Source organism: Buteo buteo, chromosome 5 (genome assembly GCF_964188355.1).
Source record: "Buteo buteo chromosome 5, bButBut1.hap1.1, whole genome shotgun sequence".
In the NCBI taxonomy this organism is placed as follows: Eukaryota; Metazoa; Chordata; class Aves; order Accipitriformes; family Accipitridae; genus Buteo; species Buteo buteo.
In genome coordinates, this window is record NC_134175.1 from 42,906,509 (window position 1) to 42,933,545 (window position 27,037).

The following is a 27,037-nucleotide window of genomic DNA, read 5'->3' on the forward strand; positions in this document are numbered from 1 at the left end:
GTGAACTTTAAGTGTTTTGTATCTTTTTCCCTGGTACAGTTAGGCTGGAAATGAACTAGTGGGATTGCTGCCAGAAAAGGCAGGTTCCTCAGCACCGCCTGCTCACCGGTTTCTGTTGTGTCCGTTTTCACAGACTGATTTGGGAGGGTGCAATGGGACCTCTTCCATGGTGGTGATTAAAGATTACTATGCACTGAAGGAGGATGAGATCTGTGTGAATCAAGGAGAGGTGGTTCAGATCCTTGCTATCAACCAGCAGAACATGTTCCTGGTGTATCAGCCTGCAAATGACCACTCTCCAGCCGCCGAAGGATGGATCCCCGGCAATATCTTGGCTCCCCTCACTAAATCCACTACAGATAATAGCGACGGAAGCATCAAGTAAGTGCCATGTTGGCTTCGCTGGGAGCACTATGTGGATTTTTTGAGGAAAAAAAAAATAAATAAATAAACAAACCCAAATGGTAGGGAATTCCTGCTGATTTTTATCTACAGTGCCATTGGAACAAGCTGAGTGGTCAATCCGCAGCGTCGGGCAGCCATGGTGGATAGCTCGGGTTTTGCTTATTTTCATTTTGTGGGGTTTTGTTTATCCTTTGGAGAGAAATAAAACCATAGACGGTTAAAGATATGTTTTACGTTACACCATTTTACACCAACATGGACCTGCTTGGACTGGACTTATATTTATGTTGTATTAAGTTACTAATCTATATATTGGTTATAACAGCATCTAGCAAAAAAAAAAAACCACAAAAAATCCAGGCCCCGTGTTGGACTGAGGTTTGCTTCTCAAGGAGGAGAGATTTTGTTGTCTATGGCAATTTCCTTGTACAGCTTGTATCTTTTTTTTATTTTGGTTTGGTTTGTTTTTTTTTTTCTGTTCGCAGTAACTTTTGTAATATATTTTTTGGTTTGCAAGACCCCCATCCAAGTACATTCCTGTATAAAGTATTTTGCACTATTTAAGAAAAAAAGGAAAAGAAACAAACTCATATTGATGAAGTCAGGTTGTGCAATATAATGGATAGTCGCAATGTTCATCATTGTACCTGTAATGTAACTAATTTTAAATGTACTATTTTAAATATGTAAAATAAATTTTCACCATGAGCATGTTTTAATGAGGTAAAAGAACTAGTTTGACCCTTTTTTTGGTTTTGTTTTGGTTTGGTTTTTTTTTGTTTATAACATTTTGTTGCTTATTTAACAAATGTGTGGATATATATTTTTCTTTTCTGATTTTTAGAAATTTGTCAGTCTGAAATGACTAATGCAAGAAAGTGTTTTTTTGGTATTAAATACAGAAGGTACAACCCTCTTTTCAGTAATACCTGTTGATTTCTTTTAACATCTAAAATGACTAGATGGTAATGCCTGATGTATGCTACAAATTGTGTTACCTTACATGAGTACCTCGAGGCACAGAATTGAACACGAGGAAAGATTTTGTGACAGATTCACTAAAAACAATAATTTGATCTCTGCTGCAGTTTGTTAGGAGAAATGATGACTTTACCTGTCAGTCAGTAAGGAATGCTCTATGAATTGCACGTCTCTTGCACATCTGCCACAGCCATTCCCGGGTTCCTTTCTAACCACAGTATGCAACCACGTGCCCTTAGATTCATCCACGGCACCAGGCTCCTGGTGAAGACTCCGATTTCATGGCAGCTGTGCAGTCAAATTCAGAGTCAAATTATGTAGTCGGATGAGCTGTGCTCAGGAAGGCATAACAAAATTGAAAGACACATGCGTCACCCCTCTCTCTTTCTCATTGCAGTGAGATTTAAAATCTTAAATCATGTTTTCCGACTCAAACAGCTAAAACAACTCTGAAACCAAAAAGAGGCTTGAATAATAGAAGTCCTATGGGTAAAAAATGACCTGGAGCTGGTGTTACCTTTAGCCCTGTCTAGTCTGCCAGATCATATTGACTAATTAGTATAAGTAATAAAACTGTTTCTTCTGTTGACAACTACTGTACACAAAATACGTGGTCTATCCAGTAGTTTTGGCACCATGTATTATTCACTGATAGGTCAGGGAGTCCATCAGCCACGTCCTTGACTCTTGCCATATCTTAAAGGAAAATGTAACAGTCCTGAAGTGGTGGATAACTTCTGCTCTGCACATCTAATTTGGACCTCCTCCAGAAACGCCCAAGTATCAGACAGCATTCACTGTCTGGCTGAGATGTGCAGGGTGCTTTGGTGCTCCTTGTGCTCAAACGTGACTGGCGTGCCAGCTGTGTGCAGTGGAGACACTAATCCTCATTGCAAAACAGTCGATATGACCCACTTCAGTCTTTTGTCAGTGGCAGCCAGCTGTTGGGAAGCTGTTAGATTACTTTTTTAAATTTGAGCAACTCCCATCAGGTGCTGAAGTATAGCCAAAAACCACTTAGGAATCAGACGCAGTGTTCATGGGGGAGCGTCGGCTGTGTGGGGCATCCTTGGAGTCCTACCTTGCTAACATACTGCGTTTTATTGGCATCGCAGGTGATCGTTGGATTACATGCAACTTGCTTTGTAAAATGTATCAAGGTACTGTAGACATGACATGTGCCAAACATTGGGCTTAAACATGCAAATCAAATTTGCATGACTTAAAGGTGGGCAGATGCTTTGAACCTGGATCCCAGCTCATCACACTGCTGTTTTGAGAGCTTTCTGCTTTGGACAACATACCCCTTCCCAAATACCCCCCTAACCTGTCCCCTATTTAAACCAAATGAAATCCATATTAAGAACTCTTTTGTTTTTTCTTAATTTTTTATGTCTGCTTTGATGTGCAATTTCTGTTGTCAACACAGCATTGCTCTTACGAAGGGTGACATGGTCTATTTTTTTTTTTCCAAGAGTAAGGTCATAGGAACAGTAATGAGGGGTGAAAAATGTACTGGAAATCATGCCTGCTGTGGTGCTGGCCAAAACCCATGAACTGACTGATGTCCTCTCTAACCGGATTGGCAAAATCAAATGGGAAATTCTTGGTCTTGAGAGGCACAGCATTCTAGGAAATTACTTATCTCTTGGAAAGTTAATGATGTAGCTCCTATTTGTTGAGCTATTCATGTTCTGAGCAACATGTAGGGAGCAACACCTTGAATTTCTTAAATTTTTTTAATTTGCTTTACTGAGTAATCTCTTAAGACTGTTCTCCTGTATTTACATTTGTTTCACTGCTTTTAACCAACAAGACTGAGGGCTGAATTGACCTTTTAACTCTAGCAAAAATAAAATCGATTTCTATTTCTGGCAATGCAAGACAAAGTCCCTGAAACCAGATGACCAAGTTCTAGTTGCCTGCTTCCATCATGGGCATTTTTTCCCTGCTCCATGCATTTAAACAGCAAGTGTGGCACAACATCTGCTTCGCAGAACTGTTTGGTTTGGTTTTTAACTTCAACTCTCATTGCTCAGATTGAGATAGGCATATTGCCAGTGGCTTTCACCTTCTAGGGAATTGCAGTAATCGCAAATGTGGATGCTGGTTCCCCTTTCCAAATCCTTCCTTCCTGCTATGATTTGCCGTTTGATTGCTGCGTTTTTTGGTACAACAGGAAGTCATGTTCATGGCATACCCTGCGCATGAGAAAGCGGGCGGAAAAGGAGAGCAGTGGCAAAAATGAAGCCAATGGGCCACGTAAATCCAAGGATATTCTGGGGAACAAAGTCTCTGTTAAAGTGAGTAAGGCCATCTGAAAGCTGTGTGCTGCTCTCCTACTTCCCATCCTTTTCACCCCCTATAGCATCCTCTCCTGTGAGAGGGAGGGGGCGGCGATTTTGGGTTGGTTTTTTGGGTTTTTGTTGGGGGTTTTTTTCCACTTTAGTTATCTTTTTTTTTCTTTTTTTTGTAGTATCCATTTTAGCAGGATTTTTGCATGCAAGATAAAATGCAGCCTTTGTTTTTTGTTTTCTTTTTTGTGGCATCCCACACGCAAGTAAGTAATCTTCATTAAAAAACCAACTATGTATATGGTTAAATAACTGTTCTTAAAATTGGGACAATAGTGATTTACTGACCTCTGACCTAGCCCAATCTGCGGCTCCATCAGAGCAGCTGCAGTGGTGAGAAAGCCACTGGGTGAACCAATGGCCTTGCTGCAGTTGATGAGTTTTCTTTAGGCCAGCATTTCACCACATCTTAAGATAAGGGGTTCTCAACCTTGAGATGCTTAAGAGTTTTGGTCTGGGGAGATGGTCTCAATGACCTTTTTCTTTCCATTTTATCAGACAGGGCAGAGATGCTGACTCTGTCTTGCCAGGAGAGGGTCTTGTGTGTGTGTGTGTGTGTCTGTGTCTGTGTGTCCGTGTCTGTCTCTCTCTCTCTGAGATCTCCCAGTATGGAAAAGGTTGAGAACTGTGGGGTTAAGCTCCATCTTCTGCTCTGGGTGCCTGACTACTGTGCTCCAATTCAGAGGATCCGTCCCTATAAACCGACCATGAGGCCTGCTCAGGACTAATCTGGGGCTTTCCCTCCCAACAGAGGCAAGAAAACACTTGTGATTTTGACACAACCAAAGCCCAGCCTTGATTCAGGAAAGCACTTGAGCATGTCCTTTGGATCCACCCCTCTCCAGGAGAGCCCATGATTAAGTGTTTTCCTTTGCGGAGGCTTTCCGTCTTGTAAGCCTAGTGAAATAGCCATGGCATGTGCAAAGGGAGGAACCCTGCCACTGCAACCCGGGCGTCCCTCGCACCCACTGCCCAGCCAGCCGGCAGCCCTGCAGTCAGCCGGGGAGGGTCTGGGCCCGAGGGAAGCGGTTGCTCCAGCATGGTGGCCACAGTTCTTCCTCCTGTTGCTTCCTCTCTGGTTTTACGACCTGAACGACTCGCAGAATCACGGCTTCTTCTCTGGCAAAAGCATGTCTTTGCCTTTGCTTCCCTTGTTCTGTTGTCGGTTTGGGTTTTGTTTGGGTTTTTAAGAGCATTTTCTGTAGTGTTACCCATTTCCATGCTGCTCACATTTCCTGTGCTGCTCTGCCCTGTCTAACCAATCTCTCTTCTAATCTCTTGTTCTCTTTCTTCCTCTTCATGCTGCCAAACAAGGAGACAAACAGCTCAGAGGAATCAGAGTGTGATGACCTTGACCCCAATACTAGCATGGAGGTAGAGACAATCATCCTTGTGATTTTTTTTTTTTTCCAAGAACATGTGCCTGTTTTGAAAAGCCTTTGCTGAAAGGGGAGCTGGTGGGTCTGTATCGCTCATGGACATATGTGCCAATTAAGTGTGACTCACACAAAGTGCCAATTCTGGTTTTGCCAAGCGTTGAACTGGAGTTTGGGCTGCCTTTGTGGTGGGAGCAGTGGAGTAAGCTGAGGAACAAGCTCCTGCTGAGCTGGAGGCTCACATAGCCACCCTCAATTGCTGTTTCCCACCTGGGACCTCATTCAATGAAACAATAATGCATGCATGTCAACTGCCCATAAATGTAGCAGCTTTCTATATTAAAAACACCCCTTGCCCTGGCAATACAGGCTGAGCTGCTAGTCAAACTTGTGTTATAAATCACTGGAGCAAATGTTGTTGCGCCACAACTAGTGCTTTAAATTATCTGGAGGATCAGAAAAGACAAAGTTTCTTTTTTCTCCTAGCAGAGTGGGAAACTGCATTTCTATAAAGGTACTGAAGAAGAATGGTAAAACTGCTTGCGTGCACGTACCCGTATCACAGACAAGGCTGATGCAGATAGGGGGACCTAAGTTATGATCCATTACACTACTCTTTTTCCAGTGTGAAGCCACTGGTTCTAGTGGAGTGACCGAGACATGCCTTGTTGAGAGAGCCCGAAGGAGCTTAAAATCATAAAGAGTTATATATCTGGTTCTCCTCAATTAATATCTTGCAGGACCCATTTTTTCTGTGTATAGTGACCAAGCATTTGTATACATTGTACCAAGGCTGAAAGACCTTCCTACTGAAACAGGCAAGGACAAGGTTCAGAGAGACACACGTGATTTTGTAGGGATGATGGGGCAGGTCATTGGAGAACAGGGATATCTGTGTCCTAGGAGATCTCCAAGATGCTGTTAGCCAGGCTGCACTATAAACATCCTGCAAAAGAAAGCTGATCTTCTTCCTGGAGGGAATAAAAAAAAGGAGAAGTGTATTGAGATGCAGCACCTCAGCTATTAACCTGAAGGCTCTCTTTTATTTTAATTGTGTTGGTGCACAGAAACACATCTTTGAGAAGGGAATGTGTACTAAAGAAAAGTTTTTGACCCAGCTGACATCCTGGAGTTTGAATAGTTCTTACCACTAAAGCTGCATTACTCTCAGGAGTGTGTTTGCATTTTCAAAGAGCATTTTGCCAGTCACAGGTAACAACTAGAAGTATACGTATTTGTTACAAGGCAGTGCCCAGTTATTGAACGTAAGTCTGTGTAAGCTTTAGATCACTGAAAATTGCCCGGTGGAGTAAAAGGTGGCTGAGATACAGGTATATGGTACAGAGCTGGGTGAGAATTGCCATTCTTTTTTCAGAGGATTTCTGTGTTTTAAGTTTGCCCAATAGGAGGAAAACCAGATGTTTTAAAATTGTCAGTGGAAGGTATCTGAGTCCTTACGCTGTGCGCATTTCTAGTTTGTTATAGCATACTCTACATGGGTGTTTTTATTTGATTTGGGTTTTTTACCATGGTACAGTCTACAGTTCTTGCCTGCCTCTCTGAAGTTTAGGAGATAAGAGCCTTTTTGGTTAAACCAAAAGACACTGATGTGAAGTCTTAGCTATGGTATGAATCTGCTGTTGGGGGAGTAACTGCGTGCCTGGTATGTGACTTGATTTACTCTCAGAAACCCCATCCTGCATCTCCCAGGTCACTTACTGGAGGTGACAGCGTCCCTGCGCTGCTCTACAGTCCCCAGGAGCCACAAGGTTCCTCATGGCTTGGAAAGCTCAAGTCTGCTTCTCAGCAAAACTCTTTGGGGTTGAGCAAATGTTTAAAATGGCAGAGCGAGAGAAAACCAGAGTGCGGTTGTGGGGGTGACTTACTAAGGTCAGACTGCCCTGCAAGGAGCAGCATGGCCCTCACTTTGTGCTGGTTTTAGTATATCTGCAGGCTGGAGTGAGTGTGGTCAGCTCGTTGGTCCAGCTAAAAAATATTGGGGGAGGGAGGGGGGATGATTGCTGATACCCAGTATAAAGTAAAAAAAATCATCCAGAGGGAGCAGAGCGAGGGCAGGCTCATAAAATGCTCATGAAGCCCTAGAAGAGGCCATGGGGAAGTCTGGTCTGTAAAGGTCTGGGGTATGCACTACTGGAAGCCACAGTTGTTCTCCCTTTCCCTTCATTATGAGTGTTTTGATGGTCCTTTTCAAACGTGTTGTGAGAAATGAACTTTATTAAGGCCTTGGGAGCTGAAGTTTTTCTCATTAAAACAGAGGCAAGGCAAGCTACTTCCACCACCAGAGCCTGGTCCAGGGCTTCATCAGTCTTTTAGGCTTTGTGTTCTAAGCTTCAATAATTGTTCAACAGCTGTGCTACCTCTCCACCCCAACCTGTGTGTGCAGTGAAAATCAGCATCTCACCTGGTTTTCTTTTCCCTGCTCTGCGTGGTACGTCCCAGCAGAGCCGCTGGCAAGCTCCCAGGGGAGCTGGACCCAGTGTGACTGGCTGCCCGAGGAGGGGGAAGACCTTGTCCTCACACCTGGCTCAGCTCATGATGGATTTTATAGACACTGGGCGTTCTGGTAGGAGAGCTGTGTCCTGGCCATCACCATTCAGGGGTGCATGAGGCACTACCTGTGTCATTAAGGTGGAGTTGTCTATAGGTATTATTACAGCCAGGTAATAACAGGGCAAGTCACCTGGCTTCTCTTATAGGACTGTCACCCCTGACGTCCTTCTTCCTCCCATCGTGCGTGAGAACGTGCACCCAGTGCTGGAATAGAGACAGCAGTCTCTAAATGCAAAGCAGACATACTAATTACTTGGAAATGTCGGTGCAGTTTACCTCCAGCCTACTCACTGCACAAGAAGTTGGTAAGCTGGTCATAGTATCCATGAAGTCCCACAGCTATTGTCATCTTTCAGATCTAGCTTTGCTTGCTATTTATAAAATACCACATATCTATTCAGCCGATTCCAGATTTCTGAAGCACTTTGCCTTTGTTTCAAGGGGAAGCATAGACAGAAAGAAATTTGGAGAACATACATAGGGAGAGCAGGAAAGTGGAATTCTGGGTGACTGTTTAAAAGAGCTGAAATGTCATTACTGTGTTTTTGCCCACACAGGGTCATGCTGGCCCTGGAGAACTTTCCATTCATTGTTACTTTGATAGAAGTAGTATCTCTTGGTGGCTGCTTCTTTTCTCTTTGTTTATTAATACGTAATGAAAGTGCATAGGGATGGAAATGAAATTTGGGGGTTTTTTCCCTAGTTTTCTGTTTTGCGCTGTTGTTTCACAAAACAGAAGGTGCAAACTCACTTGTTAGGCATGAGGAGCAGGTACTTAAGGAGCATGTGTAGCCACGTGAGGGATAGGAGTAACCTATATTTAAGAAAGATCAGAGACTCCCTTTCCACATGTCTGTAGCTAATTGCACAGGGACAGGCAACTCCACTTCTGGGAAGAAGGTGTATGCCCTTGTGAATCAGTAAGTATCGTCCACACCCAAGTCTGGGGTCCTGGACAATGACACAACTAATTGTCCTACAATTCTGTGTCGTAACGTCTCATGGGGTTTCGATATTGCTGAAAGGGTCATAAGTCAACTGTGCAGATCCCATTGGGCTACCTCTCTTGTCTAAGTGAATGTCCTTCCAGCAGTCAGAAGACCTGACTGAGCTAAACCTCACTGAATTCAGAGCAGCTCTTCCAGGCTTTGGGGTGGACCTCACGTGTAGGGATCTGACATAGCTCCAGATGTCTTGTTTTGCACAACGCGACTCCGACTGCAGTGCATTACAAGTAATCCTGAACAACACACAACTGTCAACGACTGTCTAGTGTTTGTTCCAGTTTCTTAGCTGTGCAAAAGAGAGATGAAATCCAGGCCCACCCTGCGCCAGTGGAAGTGCCATCATTAGATTAATGAGCTGGGCTATTGCCAAGGTACGTAAGTTGGGCTTCATAATCTATTTTTTTCAGTTATGACATTTTAGCATGTTAAGAACTACTCAGAGACACTTAGAGCAAGATAAGCACTAGGAAACATCCTGTAGGGAAAAACATTTTGTTAGCACCCTCACAGTCCAAGTGGTTGAGTAAGTAATGGTTTGGTGAATACAGCATTGGCTCCAAGTCAACACTCAGCTCGGGCCAAGAGTTCCCAAGTGCTTTAGGCAAATGCCTTCACCCCCTGCCTCAAATTGTCCATCTCCAGAGCAGATCTAAAATACTCTCTTGGTGAGATCTTGCACAATACTGTTAAGAAAGCCTTTCCTGGCCTGTTATCACAGTATGAACGAGTACCATCCTGAGAACCTCCTGTGTTTCCCTGGGGTGGCCTCCATGGGTGACACCGCTGCCCTGCTGCCCTGAGTGGCCAGGGATTGCTGAGACTGACCAGGAAGGTGGCTCATCAGGTGTGACATAGCCTGAGCTGGCAGCGCAGGCACGGCGGTTTAGCTTTTGGAAAAGAAAGAAGTGACCTACTTCATCTGCAGGGAGGGGGTAGAGTGCTAGAACGCAGTGCCTGGAGTACCAGAGACATCCCACAGCTACAGCCCTTGAAGCACACCAGCCGTTAGGGCCTCACAGCAAGAGCACGATGAGGGCAAGAGGACTTCTGCTTTGCACGGGTGCTTGTACAACAGTCAGCGTCCCTTGTGGCTTCTCCATCAGTCTCAGAGGCAGCTGAGCCCATCCATGCTGGGTGCCAGAAGGCATCCCCCATCCCCACCAAAAGGCTGATGCCATGGGACATTTCGTCAGATACCATTCTCCTATTTTAAATTCTATTTTCCTTTTGGTAACATCTATCCATGTGTAGTGGGATCCTTGTTTGCTCCTTATATCAAGAAATTTCTCTTGCTAATTTGCTTCTTTTTTGGGGGAGGGGAGGCTGGTGACACTGTGAGCTTGTCCCCCCAAAAGTCTCTAAGTAAAAGTTGACCTAGTCAGAGACAGATTGGTAGATCTTTTCCTACAAGTTACAGTTGGCTTAATTCCTCTGTAACTCATTTCATTTTTTTTCTGAGAATCATTAGGGTGTTGGGGGGGGGGGGGGTGAGTGAGGGAGCAAGGAACATGCTGCTGACTCTGCTACCAGCCTGTGCAAATGCGTCAATATTTTATTTTAACTCAGTGAACAAGAAGTGCCATTTAGTGTTTACAAAATGCTGAGCTGCTTGTCTTGGAGTAAACATGCCCTCTACTGTTTAGATAAAGCATGGATCTTATTACAGAGGGCTTGGTTTGCAGCCTAGCCTTATGCTTTGGGGGAAAAAATATTCTCGCTCCTGTTTTTGATGCATTCCCTTAAAATGGGACTGAAATGTGGCATTGGAAAAATCTGGGCATCTGCTGGGCCCTTCTGTGCATTGCATGTGTCTGGGCTGGGCTCAAGTGTCCTCCAGGGAGATGGGTTAGGCATGGTGAGGACATCTCTGCAATGGAGAAGCAAACCCTGACCAAGGTGAGAAGCCCTCACAGACGGCCGAGCTGCACTTGCAGAGTGTTTCAGGACCAGCCATTGGCATTGCAGGATGGTTTCTCGCTCCCCCCAAGATACAGCACGTGTGCACAAATGCAAGATAAGCTCTTGCTAAGAATTAGGGTGGTTGGAGTCACTTTGCAAGTGGACTTTGCCGCTACTGCTGCAGATGCCTTTCTATCTTTAAAACATGAGTGTAACAAACCAGGAAAAAAGTGGGCCAGTACTGCAGAATATCAAGTTGCTGGATGCAGCAGCTCTGCTGCTTTTCTAAAGCCTGACTGTTACCCTAAGTTATGCTTAAGTCACTTAGATCTAAGTCACTTAGATCCCTGCAGGTCCCCAAAGGCACGCCTCGTGCCTTTTTTGGTTTGAGCCCTGAAACCGCCCAGGCTGGAGGAGGGAGAAGCAAGATCTGTTTCTGCCTTTTTTTATTGAATAACCCGGACCCATCCTCCCATTTCTTTATCTCACCCCTGCTCCCTCCAGCTCCCTGTCTTTGTCTGGTCAGCGTTAGACCCCGCATCACTTGAGCAGAGGCCATTTCATGGTCTGCCTTTGTCACCTTGTGTGGGGTTTCCATTTTCAGCCATCACTGTATGGGAAAACAGAAACAGAAACTCTCCTGGCCGTGGAAGGAGCATTACAAGTTTTCACCAACCCTGGACCGGGCTACAGGTATTTCATCCAATGGAAAAAATAAATCTATCTCATTTCAGCTAAATTTATGTTCCTAGAAAAAAGAGCCAGCTGTGTTTCTTACCTGAGGAGCGGCTGCATTGCCAACTGAGTTGCATCCCTCAGGGTTTGTGTTTGCCTGGTGTGGACTGACACTGAAGATGGTGTGAGAAGTTTTTGCGTTGGGTAGTTCCATCCCCATGAGTTTGTTCGCTCACAGGCCAGACTGGCAGACGCAGTGGTGCAGGTGGTGTTTGCTGGGATTTCTTCAGGGAGCCCTTGTCAGCCTGAGACCCCAGGCTGCCTTCCCCCTCTCATGGCCGCCGTGGCCGGGGATGCTTGGCTGAGGGCTGGGCTGTGAGATCCTCGCTCAAACGGCTACGGCCCGAGTGGGGTTTCAGAGCTGAGCCTTATGTTGCTTTTCAGAGAGAAGTAAAACTCCACAAAAGCCACATAACCAGCAGGGTTTTTTTCCACCCGGTAATCTCAAAGCAGTGCAGAGCGTTCCCTGAGGGAGTGATGTACAGAAACCAGGATTCCTGCATCACCCCCGCAAACACCACCGCTGCCCTTTGGCGTGTGTGGGAGCTCCCTAGGGTGAGCAGCGCCTTTAAAAAGGGCAAAAACATGCCGGAGAAGGTGGTCTTTCACCTCTTTTTCTCTGAGGGAGAAGTCCCTTGGATTTGGAGCCCACTGCATTGCCCATAGGAGCATCTCTGGCAGCATCGTGTGCCGCGGGTGCAGGATGCTGGCCCCCGAGCCTCGGTGGCTGCAGGGGAGCTGCACCCCCATGCCCGTAATCCCCATTTCAGTGCACGGCACCTCACCCGGCCCACCAGCAGCCCGCCCCAGGCCCCTCGCTGGCAAGGATTTCTGTTCTTAAGAGCAACATGGCCTGGCTTTCATCTCTCTGTAAAAGCCCCAAGAAAGAGGAAGATAATTGGGAAGAGTTACTTGCATGGATTTTGACAGCTTTTCCAGCTTTTTTTGCACACACCGTCATTTTCAAGAGGCTCTGGAAGGTGCTCGGGGCAAGTCCATCCATAAGGGAAACCAGCCACGGCCCCAGCAGGAGGCTGTGCTGACAAGCAGTATGCGAGCTCCCGTCCTCCAAGGCAGCAGGGCCACGCTCTGGAGCCCTCCTCTCCACCCACGGGGATTAAAAATCTATTTGGCAAATGAAGAAATCGTCTTCAAAGGTCTTGCTCTTAATCTAGAAGGACTCTGTGGAGTCTGTTATCGCCTGCCATCCACCCATAGCCTTGAAACCCAGCCAGCCTGCAGAGAGAGGCAGCGAACCCCCGGGGCCTGGGAGCAGACCTGTGAGCCAGCAGAGCTGGCTTCTGGCCGAAGATCTCTCTGTGAACCTTTGCTTTCCTATTTCTGCCCTTCTCACCCTGTCATTTGACCCCCTCCAAAGTAGACCAAATCCCATTGCCTAATTAAGTGATGTGCTAAATCACTTTGGTAGCACTTCAATATTCTCTTGCAAACAGGATTTTATTTTTGTCTAAGCTTACAGCAGGAAAAAGCTGCGACATGGCTGTGGGGGTGTTGTTAGGTAGCATTTTATTAATCAACAGATGAAGTTTTAGCAAAGGAAATGTAAATTTTACCCATAGACTCTTCCAATATTATCTAGGAGTGGTAATTTTCTTTCTGATATTCCCATGGTGAAGCAAGGGGAAAAAAAAACATTGGTAAGGCAATTATTATAAATGATTGTGCCTTGGAAGTCATTAGAAATGTAGCATTATTTATTTATAGGTATATCAATTACAGTCATTATTGTAGCTACATCTTCTAATGAATCCTTTAGAATTATAAAATTAATATAAAGTGTTAGGAGCGTTTCGTTCTCCTGATCTCTAATCCTACAAGGATGGAAATCAGTGAATAATAAGGGAATTTAGTGCATGCTGCAGGGAAGGAAGGGGAAAGCTTTGGAGGATAGATGTGTATTCTAGTTAAGCCAAAAACTACAAAAATGAAGATGTATGTGCAAATAAGCTGATGCCTGGGGTTACTCAGCTGATAAGTAGATGGTCTCACTGCGTGAAAAGTGGTGAGCAATACTTATCCACAGAACAGCTTTTTCTTCCTTTGCTGTGTTGTGTGAGTGATGCAACTTAATCGCTAAGATCCGTTTCTCCTTTTCCACATGCACGGGTGGGAGAGAAGGGGATCCAGCGGATCATATGTGGGTCCCAGACCCTGCGGAGCAGCAATCACTGCCTCTGAGCCCCTCACCCTCTCAGAGGCTCCTGGGGTGGCTGGCCAGAGGTCCCCGTCCTGGTGTCGGTGCCCAGCTGCACCCTTCAGATGGGGCTTTGTGCTTCCCAAACGAAACCAGGGCCAAGAGGTGCTGCCAGGAGGAGGAATACCTGACACGGGACCCAAAGAGCCTGGCTGGCTCTCTCACCCGCTCAGGCTCCTGCCTGCCAAGCCTTGCTGTGCCGTCCCATTGCAGGGGTGGCACGCTCTCCTCTCCTGCACCCTCCTCACCGCAGAGGTGCCCCCAACATGGCTTTAAAAAATAAAAAGCCCTAATTATAGTCATAGCACTCAAAGAGTCCTCTCCAGGGATGTAGGCAGAGGTTAGCTCCTTCCAGGATGCTGGGAATTAAACATTTGAAATCTCAGCGTCTTGAGAACATGTAAGAGTGCAAACCATCACACTTTTGCCACCAGGTGCAGACCTTTAGCACTGTCTGACTACATGGTAGGGACTGAAACCTGCTTTGCCCACAAGCAGCAGCTCCTACTCGTTTCTCAAGTGCAGAGTGTAAAGCATTGGCATTGACCAGTTGCTTCAGCCAGTACTGTGAACGTTGTGTTCTCTGTAGATGTGTCCCAAAGGATCAAATTCTACCTATTGCTAGGACAAAGGATAGTCTCTGTCTCAGATGGTGAGGAATTTGTTGATGTAAGGTATGTTTCTATGGGAAAAAAATTAACCTTTGTGAGTGGTGAGACCATGTTATGCCTGGTTCCTTTGGGCTTTCTGGTGGTAATAGGGGAAAGCAGAACCTGAGGTCTCAGTGCTGGTACCAGAGGTTTGCCTGGGGCTATGAAGAAGGGCTATGAACCCAAAATGAACCTGAATATGCTCAAGTGCCTCCTTGAATGGCACCCTGAGCCATTCACCTTGGAAAACTACTTATAAAATCAAAATCTAAATATACATCGTGAAGATGTATCTATGTTATTTTGAAGGGTTATTGCTTCCGCTTCATGGCCTCATTTCTGAGCCTCCGCAAAAAACTTCCATCAGCTTTGGCAGGCCATGAATTAGGTCACTGCTTCATTGGCATCTTCCAAAATAGCTCTGAAATAGATAGTAACAAAGATATTTAAGGCGAGATAAACCACACTGGTGTTTATGGTGCTTAATATCAAATTATTAGTTTGAATTTGGATAACAAGGCCTTATGAGGTGATTAAAACAGTTAATGAGGCTAAAACCTCTATACTATTGTACACCACTATGTAGTTAGGATTGATGCTGCATGTAAGAACTTAGTGGCGTTGTCTTTGCTTTTCCTAACTTTGCTTCCAGGGTTACATGAGGTAATTGTCATATATTGGCCACAGAGATACAGTAGCTTTTCAAGTCTTTGCTAACTTGATCAATTAACTAGTTAGAAAAAATAACTCTTAGTTATCCAAACCTAGTTTCAAGTTGAAAAGTTTCCAGCAGTCCAATGAAATGAGTGAAATTCTACTCATTGTGATAGGCCAAGAGTTGTTGCAGGACTGGTACTTGCCAGTAGACAAAAAGACACAGTATTTCTGGTTTAGTGCTTTACCTTTTTTTCCTGAAGCTGAGCAGAAGTTAAAAAGTCGTCTCCCCAAAGCTGGTTAGTGGCCAGAGTGCGGGTGAGATGTCCCAGGTGCATGGTGACTGCAGGTGCTGTGTGACGTGGGTCTGGAGCCAGGCACAGAGAGGCATAAACCACCTCCGAGAAGAAGAGTTAATGGCTTGAGCATTATCACCCAAGCAAAGAGAAAGCACATCCACCCTCCTCAGCCTTAGTGTTATGCCTGTTACCTGTCATGCTTTATCGGAGTTCAGAAAACTGTAGCTTTCATTTACCTTCCCAGCTGTGCATGGGCTTGTTCTGTTATCACTAGAGTTTGCTGCGTGCGCTGGTTGTTAGAGGTTGCTTATAGCCACTAGTCAGTGCTTCTGCGGTTCTGGTCAGGTTCACCACAGTACCTTGTGAAACCAGACGTCTCTTTTGTCACTGTCCAGAAAAATAAATGCTTTTATTTCTTTGTATTTTACAGATAATCAACCCCAATTTCATTCAAGAAGGTGAGTTAAGGACAGCTGTGCACTGACTGGCATGGAGGGGCAAGTCAGCAGCTGTGATTTACTCCAGTGCAACAGCATGCTCTGCACCCACCAGCATTTACAGCAAAGGCAGCTCTCCACTGCTCGGTCCCCGGGGAAAGCAGTCTTCCTGCTGGCTGCTCGGCTCAGACAGCCTGGGGCCACGGGCAAGGCTGAAGCCCCCAAACCTGCCTTCACAAAGTCTCACCCACCTGCCAGAGCACAGGGCTGGGGGTCAGACAGTCCCCACTACCTCCTTCCTTGAGCTGCCAACAGCTGGCTTTTACTGAAGGGGAAATTCTGGTAACATAATCCCAGGACCCCCAGCTGTTTGGGACCCAGATCCCATAGTTGGTCCTGTAATGTATTCTTTAGACTCACATCGGGAACATCCTCACCTGCAGCTTAAAAGAAGGTGTTGTGTGTGTCCTCATGTTTTTTTCCAGTGGCTCCAGAGTTTCTTGTGCCATTAGTGGACATCACCTGCCTGCTCGGTGACACAGTGATGCTGCAGTGCAAAGTCTGTGGACGGCCCAAACCAACTATAACCTGGAAAGGACCGGATCAAAACATTCTTGACAATGACAACAGCACAGCCACTTACACGGTGTCATCTTGGTAAGGTCCTGCTGTGGATCCCAACATAGCTGGTCATGGTGGTCATGTTGCCCTCAAATATGGTACCAGCCAGGCTACAAGACTCATTAGAAATGCAGTTAATCAAGTCTGACATGGTGTATCAGCACATCACTGCACCACACGTCAGCTAGAAAGGGTCAAACTTTGGGGTTCAGGTAGCTCTATCATTTCCCAAGCTGACATGGGGTATATCCACAAAGCATGTTGCTGGCAGATGTGAGCTTGCTCCTATTGACCTCCTAAGCCAGGTGCAAGCCAGAAGCCAGAATGTTTCCAACATATTAGTTTGGCTAATATTGCCTCTGTGTTGCTGGGGCTTCTCTGCTTGAGTTTGATGCCGTGCTCGCTTTTGCAGGAACAGGAGTTGAGCAGAGCAAGCCCTCACTGGCTTGCAATACCCATATCATTGGGCATTTTCTCATCTCATGGGCAGAGGTGGTAACTCCTGCAGTTTTTCTGAGCCTTTCCTCAGCTGTTCCTAAAAGAGTCTACTTGTGCTCCTGGGAAGGCTGCATCTGGCTTTGCTTGGACAGAAAGATGCTTGTCATGTTGTTCCCAGCCTGGCTAGTGGGGAGGAAAATCATCTTTACAACAAGCACTGGGAAGATCCAAAAAGATCTGGAGTTGAATTCAGGTCAGGTAACAGCGTGCTGGTGGATGCTCATCTGCAGCTTATATAAACGATTTAGGCCAAACTGCAGTGGAAATCTCTGGGAGGTAATCTTTCATGTTAACTTTTCAGCACTTCTGGCTCAGGCTGAGATGAATCCAGGGACTACAAAGTCACTGAAAGTGAAAAATGAATGCTAAGAGAGAAGGGATTTTACATGTTCAATAAAAAAATTACATCTGATCAAGAGCTTCCTTCAGAGACCATTGGCTTGTGCAGCCGCCCTAGAGCACCCAAAATTGTCTTTTTAGCCATTACTCAGTAGATTGCTAGTGCCTTATCTTTGGGCTCTGGCTGGGGCTGGGATGGGGGGATATTTCCTTACAGGGTCCTGTTTTCCATCACAGTCTTCTGCCTGTGCATTGGCTCCCTGTGCACTCTCGGCACTTGTATTGTCTTGTTACTTGTATTTGTTTTTCAGTGAAGACACTGCCTGCCAAGAACAGGCCCAGCAGATCAGTGGCTGTCTTACAAATCTTGCTGGCATGAGTGTCCGGATTGTGGGGGAAGGGGATATTTATGTCCTGTTTCAAACCAGCATAGTCAGACCAGCAAAAGCCACAGCGTCCAGGCAGTTATACCAGCAACCATGTCCTTCAGCAGTTTCTGATAAATTACGCATTCAAGAACTAGTCTACTTTTGCCATCAAGGGAATTTATTGTTGGCTCTAAGCTGCGTCTCCAGTGCAGCTAAAGCAGTTACACAATCAAAATCCTTTAATTCAGGCCAACTCTCTTAAATTGCATATTGAAGACTGCAGTGTGCAAACCGAAGTGACTATGTACAGACCTGCTATAAATTCACTAGACTCCGTTGAGCTGTTTATTTTCTCAGATTGGCCCAAAGATTGAGTGTCTCTCAGGAACTGGGCACTGGTGTTCTTTATCCCTAGCTGTTGTGAGATGTCCAGCCTTCCAACCAGGGGCCCGGCAGCCACATTAGATCAACAGCACATGCTCCAGGGGTCTGAAGCTCCTCAGAAATATCAGGCACCCTGCACTGTGTGACTGCCTTCTACATCTGCGGGAAGCTCAATTTGTCTGGTGTGCATTGGACTTAACTGCAGAGTCAGCTCAGCATCTCCCGAGACAGGAAAGATGTGCCTGGGGAAATCTTTCCAGATATGTGGAGCCTAAGCATCCAGCTCTGGACAGGCACAGCAAATGTTCAGCTCCTGGACTTTGCTTGCTGCTCGAGTAACCCTTCCCCATCTCCTCCGAGGCCACAGCAGACAAGTAGATTTGCCTGGCAGGCAATCTGGACCATTCTCCTTGAAGGTTTCATTAACAGCCTAATCCTGCCATATGGAGGGGTTGTACTTGGGTACCGAATTGCTGGGAGGATGTTCCTTCAAATGAGTTAACAGGATTTGTGTGCATGTGTGTTTGTAATGAGGACAGGAGCTGGTATAAAAAGCATTAGCAAGTGAAGCAGCGCTTTGTAACTGGGGCTTCCTGCATCCACAGTGACTCCGGGGAGCTCACCTTGAAGATCTGCAACCTGATGCCTCAGGACAGCGGCATTTACACCTGTGTGGCAACCAATGAACACGGAACCGCATCAACCTCTGCAACCATCAAAGTTCAAGGTAGTGCATCTGACCTTAACACCCAGGATTTCTCCTGTATGGGGTCCCTTGGTGGGGGCTTGGAGCACACAGGAATAGCCAGTGCAAAGGCAGCCAGATGTGGAGCTGTGCCAGGTGAATCGAGACGTTAAAATCATACAACCGTTCCTCAGTCAAGACTCCCACTGATGGCTGAAGGCATCGCAGGCTCTTTGCGCTTAATTAAGTCTTCTGATCATAAGCATCACATCTGGGAAATGAAAAGGCATTGGCACCGGTTCAGCTCCTGTATTCTGCTCGCAGTGCTGCTTTCCAGGGGCTTGGTAAGGTCAGTCGGGGGAAGCTGAGCTCCCTCAGGCTACCGAGCCCCTGGGAGAATGATGTCCCGGCAGCCCGCAGGGAGCTCTGTGCTTTAGAGTCTGCCTGGAGCAGGAGGACCTGGGATCCAGTGACACTGATTTTCAGCCTCCCCTTCTCTGTGGGGGACAGAGGAGGTGAGAGTAAGATTTGGCCTGGGTGAACTGTTCTGCAGGGATTCAACTTGGAGCCATGTCTCCGAGCCTGAATTCTCAGCACTGTAATTAGTGACCCATCTAATTGTCATGAATATGAAATGATAAGTTGATGCTCATGACCTTCAGCTCTGGGAAGGGATCTGTTAGAGTGAGAGATGAGAGGTGCCTGCTGCCTTGATGGGGATAGCACAGAGACTGGTGACTTACAGATGCAGGAGTGTCACAAGCATTTAGAAGTAGATTTGTTTGGCCTCACAAACTGCCCTAGAGATATAATTTCCCCAATTTATCCAAGCAAGTTAGTGGCTGCACTAACTACTCCTGTGCTGAAGGGAGCCCTGAGCAAAGCACAGAAGAATTACTGGTCATTTGTCAATCTGCTGCCAAACATACCAAACACCATACACACAGAAGCACTCTGAATGCCTGCCTTGTGCCTCCCTACCTCCAGAACCTCACGCACTGCTTGGTGAAGTCCATAGGAATATTTTTTTTACTCAGTTCCGTGGACTTTGCATCAGGTCTTGAGCTGGAGCAAAAATTAGCAGCAGAAGGTGGCAGGTAAAGAGGCTCTGCCTTTACAGCAGCTGAGCTCAGGCAGATCCTCTACACCCAAGGGGTGATTCTCCCGGCCAGTCTCACAGGGAGCTCTCTGGGGTGTCACAGTCTAGTTGACCACCAGCTGTGAGAAAGAAGAAATTCCCCCTGTGCTGTAGTACTGTGAGACTATGTTGAGGCAGCGGGGCTTGCAAGCGACACGGTTCTCTCCTAGCTGCTAGTATGGAAGCATTGGGCCCACGGTGGTAGGTGAACGGGACCGTGACATTGCCTTTCCTCTGGTTGTGCTGGTAACCCAGTGTAAGCTAGAGTGCTCCCTCTGCAAGGCGCAGTTGCCCTGTAGTGACCTGATGTACCTGATACACCTGATCTTCAGAATAAAGCACCAGTGCTTGTTGATGTGGTGCTGGACTTGGTGCTTGTTTTCTCTTCCCAAGGTGTCCCAGCTGCCCCAAATCGCCCCATTGCTCAGGAGAGAAGCTGCACCTCTGTGATCCTACGCTGGCTACCCCCATCCAGTACAGGCAATTGCACCATTTCAGGCTACACTGTGGAGTACAGAGAAGAAGGTAAGTGGTTTGACCTGTGCTCACTGGCTGGAAGAATGAGAACAAAGAAAGTCTCCTTTATGGTACAACAGGTCCCAAAAGCATCCTTGCCACCACTGGGGTGCCACTAGCTGTTGCGCACAGATCCCAAAGTCTAAGGCCAAAAGAAGCCCTTCTATCATCCAGTCCAACTTCTCATATATTACAGACCTTTCTGTTTCCTCCAGTCACTTATGGCAAGTAAAGTGTGCTAAGCTAAAACATATCCATCACTAAGGCATCCTTTCATCGTTTGCATTCTACCACCATGGTATCCATCCTTTCTGGTGGATGTTTCCTGGGAATGCAAAAACAAAGCAGCCTCATTATTTTTTTGATCTGGATAGAGTTGCAGATCACTGCATACTTTTCAAGCTCAGCTCTGAAATCCATTTGTTCTTAAATCCAACCATCCTTTTCCCCTGAAGAATTAAACAGATATTAAATGCACTGTTTTCCCAATATGCACAGGCACGTGCTCTTGAAAAGGGCATTTGAAATGATTCAGATCTCTTTTTGCATTCTTCCTGCAAAGGTGTGAGGGTCCCTGGGCAGTAAACCTTGCCTTAGGTATGTGGCCTCTGTTTTTACCCCTTCATCCTTCAAAAAATCCTACCTCATGTTAGTAAACGTGCAAACTGAATCACTCCATCATATTAATACCTTCTCTTAGCAAATACTCTGCCTCGACCCTCACTGTGCCATCAGTGTGACTGGCATTTTGTGAAAGAATAAAAGCTCTTCTATTAACAACAGCCACCAAAACAAACTCAAAAAAGCAGCAGTGTTTTCAGTTTTCAGTATTCCTCCCACTCCAAAGAAATCACTGACTCTTCCTTGTAAAACCAACCTTGACCTTGTGAGACCTGACAATCAGAATATGCCCACAACACACACAAAATGTATGGGTCATGGTAAATAATGTAAAGGTAAAAAGCCCTGAACTTACTAAAATAAGATAAAATTTTGTATATTTTTGAAAGAAATCATAGGCTGTGACAGGGCTCAGTGTCCCAGGGGTCCTTTTCTGTTCTGTGACCCTGTGCATATGAATAGAGTATTGCTGCTTTGGATGCCACAGGTTAGGCAATGATTGGGTTTGTTTCTGTTAGGAGCAGAAACACATGACAGAGTCACACATTTCTTTGCTGCAATCCTGCTCATCTGCAAAAAGCCCATACTAAGCTTCAGAAAACTGGTTCTCCTCCTGCAGCTCCACATCTTCTGAAGAAGACTTCATCTACAAAAGCGCTTGGATTGCACTGATGCCCTGTCTCAGCTTCATCTGGGACTCCCTTGTCCATTTTTTTTTTTTTTACAGTATTTCTGCTAGCATTTCTCTCATAGGAGAGCTGTCATCAAATCAGCCCTCCGTTCCTGTCTTATCACGCTGCCCTGAGACATCGCTTGTAGCACACAGCCACAGCTAGGCTGCTGGAGAGATCAACTTGTCCCTGGGCTGCTTTTTTTCCGTTGCAATCGGTCAAATGAGGGGCATTTCCTTCTTCCCTCATTTAGCCAGACCGGAAGGTGGCTGCAACACAAAATAGCTTCCTGTGGTCTGGTTATGGTTTAACAGAAATACATTGGTCTGCCATAATGTTGCCTTTTAAAAACCCTGTGGATTTTAACCTCCCAGGGTACTGCACGAGTTGGGCAGAGAAAGCCTCTGCTCTAGGTTCACGTATTGAGACTGATTCCTTCAGCTCTCCTTCTCTCCCTCTGTAAAACGCAGGCTCGCAGGTCTGGCAGCAGTCGGTAGCCTCAACTTTGGACACATACCTTGTCATTGAGGACCTGGCCCCAGGCTGCCAGTATCAGTTTCGAGTGAGTGCCAGCAATCCCTGGGGGATCAGCTTGCCCAGTGACCCATCTGAATTTGTGAGGCTCCCAGAGTACGGTGAGTGGGCATGGCGAGGAGGGACTGATGCGCACAAGTGTCCACCTGTGCAGTCTGTATAGTGTGTTTTGATGGGCCCTGATAAAAACATTGATCCTGGACCTGGTAGGAATACAAGAAATAGCCTGGGAGGTGCTCAGAGCCAGCTCCTGCCACTAGAAAGGCTTTTCATGTCTGCTCCTCCAGCAGGGCTCACAGCCTCCCTCTGTCACAGAAGCTATTGCAGTTTCCTAGCAGCTCCCTGCTTTCTATCCCAAGATTATTTCTTGTCTTTATCTCTGGGCAGCAGGCTCCCTGTCCTGGCTGGTGTGTCCCCTGCCTTTCCAGCAATGCTGGCAGCACAAGGGAGTTCTGCTGGGCAGCCCAGCTGGGCTCTGCAAGTCAGCTTGCAAAACATACCCCGCCAAGCAATGCAGCCGGCATAGGAAGGCTGTGATGGAGGCGAGCCCCCAGCGCACGGTGCTGCAGGAACTTGGGGTACAGCTCACTCACAACGGTGCTGTGAGCAGACCCCACATTTCCCCATGCTTTAGCAACTCCAGTGCATAACTAGGGCTGTGACTGGCTTGGATAGCCTGTGCTGGATGAAATGAGAGCTCACACAGCATAGCTCTACCTCAGTTGCACACAGACATGCCCTTAGACTGTCTGTGTGGCCCTTTTCAGCCCAAAATTGCAAGGACAGATTTGAATCCACCTTATCCGTACCTTCCTCTGGGGAGTTCTGGCTTTTAGTGGTCCAACACATTGAAGCTGTGCCTGACCAGTATGAAACTGGACTCCTAGTGGTAATGTTCGCTGTTTTAAGTAATGTAGTCTCTCATAATTTTAAAATATACCATTTATAGTCCACAGGAAGCTGTCTTTAATTTTATGCTTTCTTGAATGTGCTTTGTTCTCCCAAAGACTCTGCTGCTGATGGTGCCACTATTTCATGGAAGGAAAACTTTGACCTCGCTTATGCAGAGCTGCATGAGATTGGGAGGTAATGTTAACCCTGCTTATCACTGCAATAAAATACCAAAACAATGGCTTGAAGCTTTTTCCTTGGTGGAAAGTTTAAGTTGCTTTTTGTAGTTAGCTTGAAAATTGCTGCCCCTTTCAAAGAGCATTGCACATCATTAACTACTGATTAAAATACAGGCTGGTTAAAATACTAAGTTTTGTTTTTCAAGATCAGTTGTGATTTGAGGATTGTAACTTGGCAAACTGGTGAACAATTAGGCAGCCAAATCTCTGACAGCCACTGGTAGCTCTCGCTGGTATCTCCTCTGTCATCTCTGATGTGAGCTTTTGAAGTCATGACAATTTGCTGGTTCTGGATAAGCTTAACCTCAAAGGCTGAGTTTGCTGAAGCACTTAAGCATGTGACTGACTTAAATCACATGCCGAAGCACTTTGCTGATTGGGACAGTCAGTTGAACAGGAGCTGCATACCTTGTCAGCCCTAGGTGCTCTCTGTGCAGACAACAGATAAGGGGCATGCAAACAATTCAGGTTAATGCAGTTAGTTCTTCAGCTCAGAGATCAGAGGTAATTCTGGGGCTGAAGGGACAGGAGTATCTGGTTCTGTGGAAAGAAGAGTGATGTATTAATAAGAGGCCAAGTTCAACACACGGTTTCACGGAGTAGTTTTACTTGCAGGAGCGGTACTAGGCACTAGTCTGTATGAGTTTCGTAATGCTTTCCTGCCAGCTTTTTTCTTAATTTCTTACGGTGTGCCTGAAACAGTGAGACAAAATGATAGGTTAGTGATTACTTAACAAGGCTTTTCTTTTAGTTGTCTGAGAAAGTTAGGGCTTTTTATTAAAGCAACTGGAGAAGGGAGACACACAGCTAAAAAGAGACAGAACCTGTAAAAGTGGCAGCAAATTGAACCCAGGGGAGATTGTTAGAGGACATCAGTATGGCTGCACAAAGCAAAGTGACACCGTTTGCTCTCAGTGTTTGCTAATCCCCAAAGAATCTCTACACCCAGGGTAAGAGATGGAGGCTCTTTTTCGGAAAAAGTTATGAAAAACCTGTTAAATCTGATTCCTTGTGAAATATTAATGCGCTGAAACAAACAACACTTTGAAAATCAGTCTGTTATTGCACTGAAAACTAGGCATGATTTATTCATGAGGCCCCTTCATTATTCTATATTTTTTTTTATTTCAGGGGTCGATTCTCCATAGTAAAAAAATGCGTTCACAAAGCCAGCCGGAAAGACGTTGCTGTAAAATTCATTAGTAAAAAAATGAAAAAGAAAGAGCAGGCAGCACACGAAGCAGCTTTGTTACAGCACTTACAGCATCCTCAGTACATCACTATCCATGATACCTATGAGTCTCCTACTTCTTACATCTTAGTTTTGGAACTGTAAGTACATGGAGCTTGAATTCAAGTATCTGGGTAGGAATCAGAGCCCTATTAAAGCCAAGGATAAAATTCACCCTGACTTCAGCAGGGCAAAGATTTTGTCACCTGTTTTTTATTGATTGTGATGTCAGATGAAATAGCCATTTTCTGCAGCTTCCACTACCTTTTCTTTACAGTAAATAAGATTCAGAGGGACAAATAAAACTGTTTTCTACTCTGGTGAAGCTTGGGTAATTGTATCAGCAGTTAGTTTGTCCCACTGAATAGCATCAGATTTATTTGGGCAGTTTTGTCCACTTTTTATATTCGAGTAAATGTGTTTCAGCTAAATTGAAGCCTACATTGTTCTAATACTTCTTGGTGGAAAGAGCTGTGTAGCAGCTATGCTTGCCCCTATAAGGAGATGTAGCAACCAGAATCCAAAATGCTTCTTTGTTACACTATATCCAACAAAGTATATTTGGGCTATTTGCTTGTTTATTTATACAGATAAATAAAACTAGGTGGAAAACTTTTATTGGGTTAGTTTTCCCACAGAACCTATTACCAGCTGAAAATGTCAGTGATTTTTTTTCTGCATTATGCAACCAGCTCTATAAATAAATAGATGAATCCAAATAATTAAGAGGATCTGTTTTCAAAGGAATTGCCCCCATCTATTGAATCCATCCTTAAGCAAATGAGTTTACTTTGAGACTGTTGCTAAATTTTTCAAGGACCAGAGATAACAACTGAGGATTAATCATTCTACTGCCTTCATGGCCTGCAGTATCTTGAGATATCATTAAATACTCATCAGATCTTGCATTTTAGTTTCCTCCATTTTTAGGTCACGAAATTTCCATTGCAATTTTGTTGTCAAATATTAACTGTTCCTAGATATACCATGTGATCTTTCATGTGGAGGGTTTGATTTTTTTGTAGGATGGATGATGGTCGTCTCTTAGATTATCTAATGAACCATGATGAACTTATGGAGGAAAAAGTCGCGTTCTATATAAGAGACACAATGGAAGCCTTGCAGTACCTTCACAATTGCAGAGTGGCTCACTTAGACATAAAGGTAGGAAGAAAAGAGAATGATGCTATATTATTCAGTAATCTGGTACAGAGAGCTCCCAGCTGCACAGACAGGGAGGAGGTGCAGTCTGTACCCCAAAGAGATGATCACGGAATGGACAAGCACTATCTTTCAGACCTATGGACCAGAGAAAGGACTTCCTGATCTGCAGCGCAAGGTCTTTTTCTTCCTTCAGAGAAGAGATGCGCCTATTTCCTTGATTCACTGGTTTGTTCTCAAGGGCTTTCTCCATTTAATGAAGGAGAAGGAGGATGTCTGAGACAAGAGTGAGATGTCACTAGCACCGGACTGAAGGGGAATTATAAGATAAATCCACGGGGTATGCTTTGGGCTCACACCTGTACCAACTCAGCTACCAAGCTTCCTGAGCAGAGCTGGCTTGTGCCCAGGCAGCTCAGGGCAGGCCAGAAGGAACGCATGTCTCCCTCACATCCGTGGAGAGCCCGAAACAAGGGGAGGGGAGGGTGCAGGGGAGCAGGAGGTGGGGAGGGCTGGCAGGGGCAAAGGAAAGCAGCATACTGCATTGTGCTGCAGAGCCTGCGAGGGGAACTGGGTGGGAAATACACCCAGGGAGAGGTGCAGAGGAAGAACGAGCTGCATTGCAGAGAAATTCAGGCGTTCTCTAATGTCACGCTCAGTTAGATTAGCACAGCTCGTACCTCCTTTTGTTAGCGCACATGGCAGGAGGCACTGTACTGTCCTGGATTTGGCATTTTACTGCTGTCCTCACCAACATCCTAGTCATCTGGAATGACAGAGAATTAGCGATTGAAGTTATGATCAAGTGTTTTGAGTTTTGTGATCTGCAACATTGATGATGGTTGCCAGTGATATCGGATAATCTATGATATTTTTTTAGACTTAAATGCCAATTAAAAATGGAGAATGAGAGATGAATTTAACTTTCTTGTATAGTGGACAATGCAGCTCCAAGGAGGTCTCTTCTCAATTCTCCAACCCCCAGCCATGTCAGATGAAGTGATGCTTTCATTCTTCTGCTGCCTACTACTACTACAACAAAAAAAAGATTCCTTTTGTACAATACCTTATGTAAGCATTAGTCCCAAAAGGCTAAATCATCCTGGTTTCTTTCAGTAAGATAGTTTGTATTTTCTGCTGTATTTATAGGACCTGTCAAAAAGTAGGTATCACTTGGAGGTAAGAAACTGCACTGAATTCTCTATTCGATCATAACATACTTCCCAGAAACAAGGTGGGAAGCCAATTTTCTGTGACCTATTTACAGTTCTCCTGAATGAGGGATGCTAAATAAAGTACTTTCTGTTGCTAAGTGGGAAGCAGGACATGCATTGGTAGTGACAGCAGGCCTAGCCATGGACTGTCTTGTCCCATGATCCTGCTCATGAACATGTTGATTTTGTTGATGGAGACTGCACAAGAGAAGAGCAGAGAGATTTGAACAGCACTGTAGTGAACTTTGCTTTATATATATAGCCATGAGGCAGCAGTAAAATATGCATGAGGATGAGAGGCTATAGGACAGAAAAGTGAGTCTAGAGGGTGCAGGTAGTAAAT

The 27,037-nt window shown here is 45.5% G+C and overlaps 1 protein-coding gene across 2 annotated transcripts in view; it reads left to right on the top strand.

Moving 5' to 3' along the window:
• Nucleotides 1–27,037, top strand: part of KALRN (kalirin RhoGEF kinase) — a 532,592-nt gene that overhangs the window by 499,038 nt on the left and 6,517 nt on the right. Inside the window, exons 49-59 of one of the 2 annotated variants that reach the window (XM_075028813.1) lie at nucleotides 134–381; nucleotides 3,566–3,689; nucleotides 5,055–5,114; nucleotides 15,577–15,604; nucleotides 16,069–16,240; nucleotides 18,399–18,520; nucleotides 20,010–20,141; nucleotides 21,895–22,059; nucleotides 22,966–23,044; nucleotides 24,220–24,420; nucleotides 25,345–25,483. In XM_075028813.1, the coding sequence (XP_074884914.1) occupies nucleotides 134–381; nucleotides 3,566–3,689; nucleotides 5,055–5,114; nucleotides 15,577–15,604; nucleotides 16,069–16,240; nucleotides 18,399–18,520; nucleotides 20,010–20,141; nucleotides 21,895–22,059; nucleotides 22,966–23,044; nucleotides 24,220–24,420; nucleotides 25,345–25,483 (1,470 nt within the window). Of the gene's footprint in view, nucleotides 1–133; nucleotides 992–3,565; nucleotides 3,690–5,054; nucleotides 5,115–15,576; nucleotides 15,605–16,068; nucleotides 16,241–18,398; nucleotides 18,521–20,009; nucleotides 20,142–21,894; nucleotides 22,060–22,965; nucleotides 23,045–24,219; nucleotides 24,421–25,344; nucleotides 25,484–27,037 lie in introns of those variants that run through there. The other variant, XM_075028812.1, reaches the window with a different exon arrangement.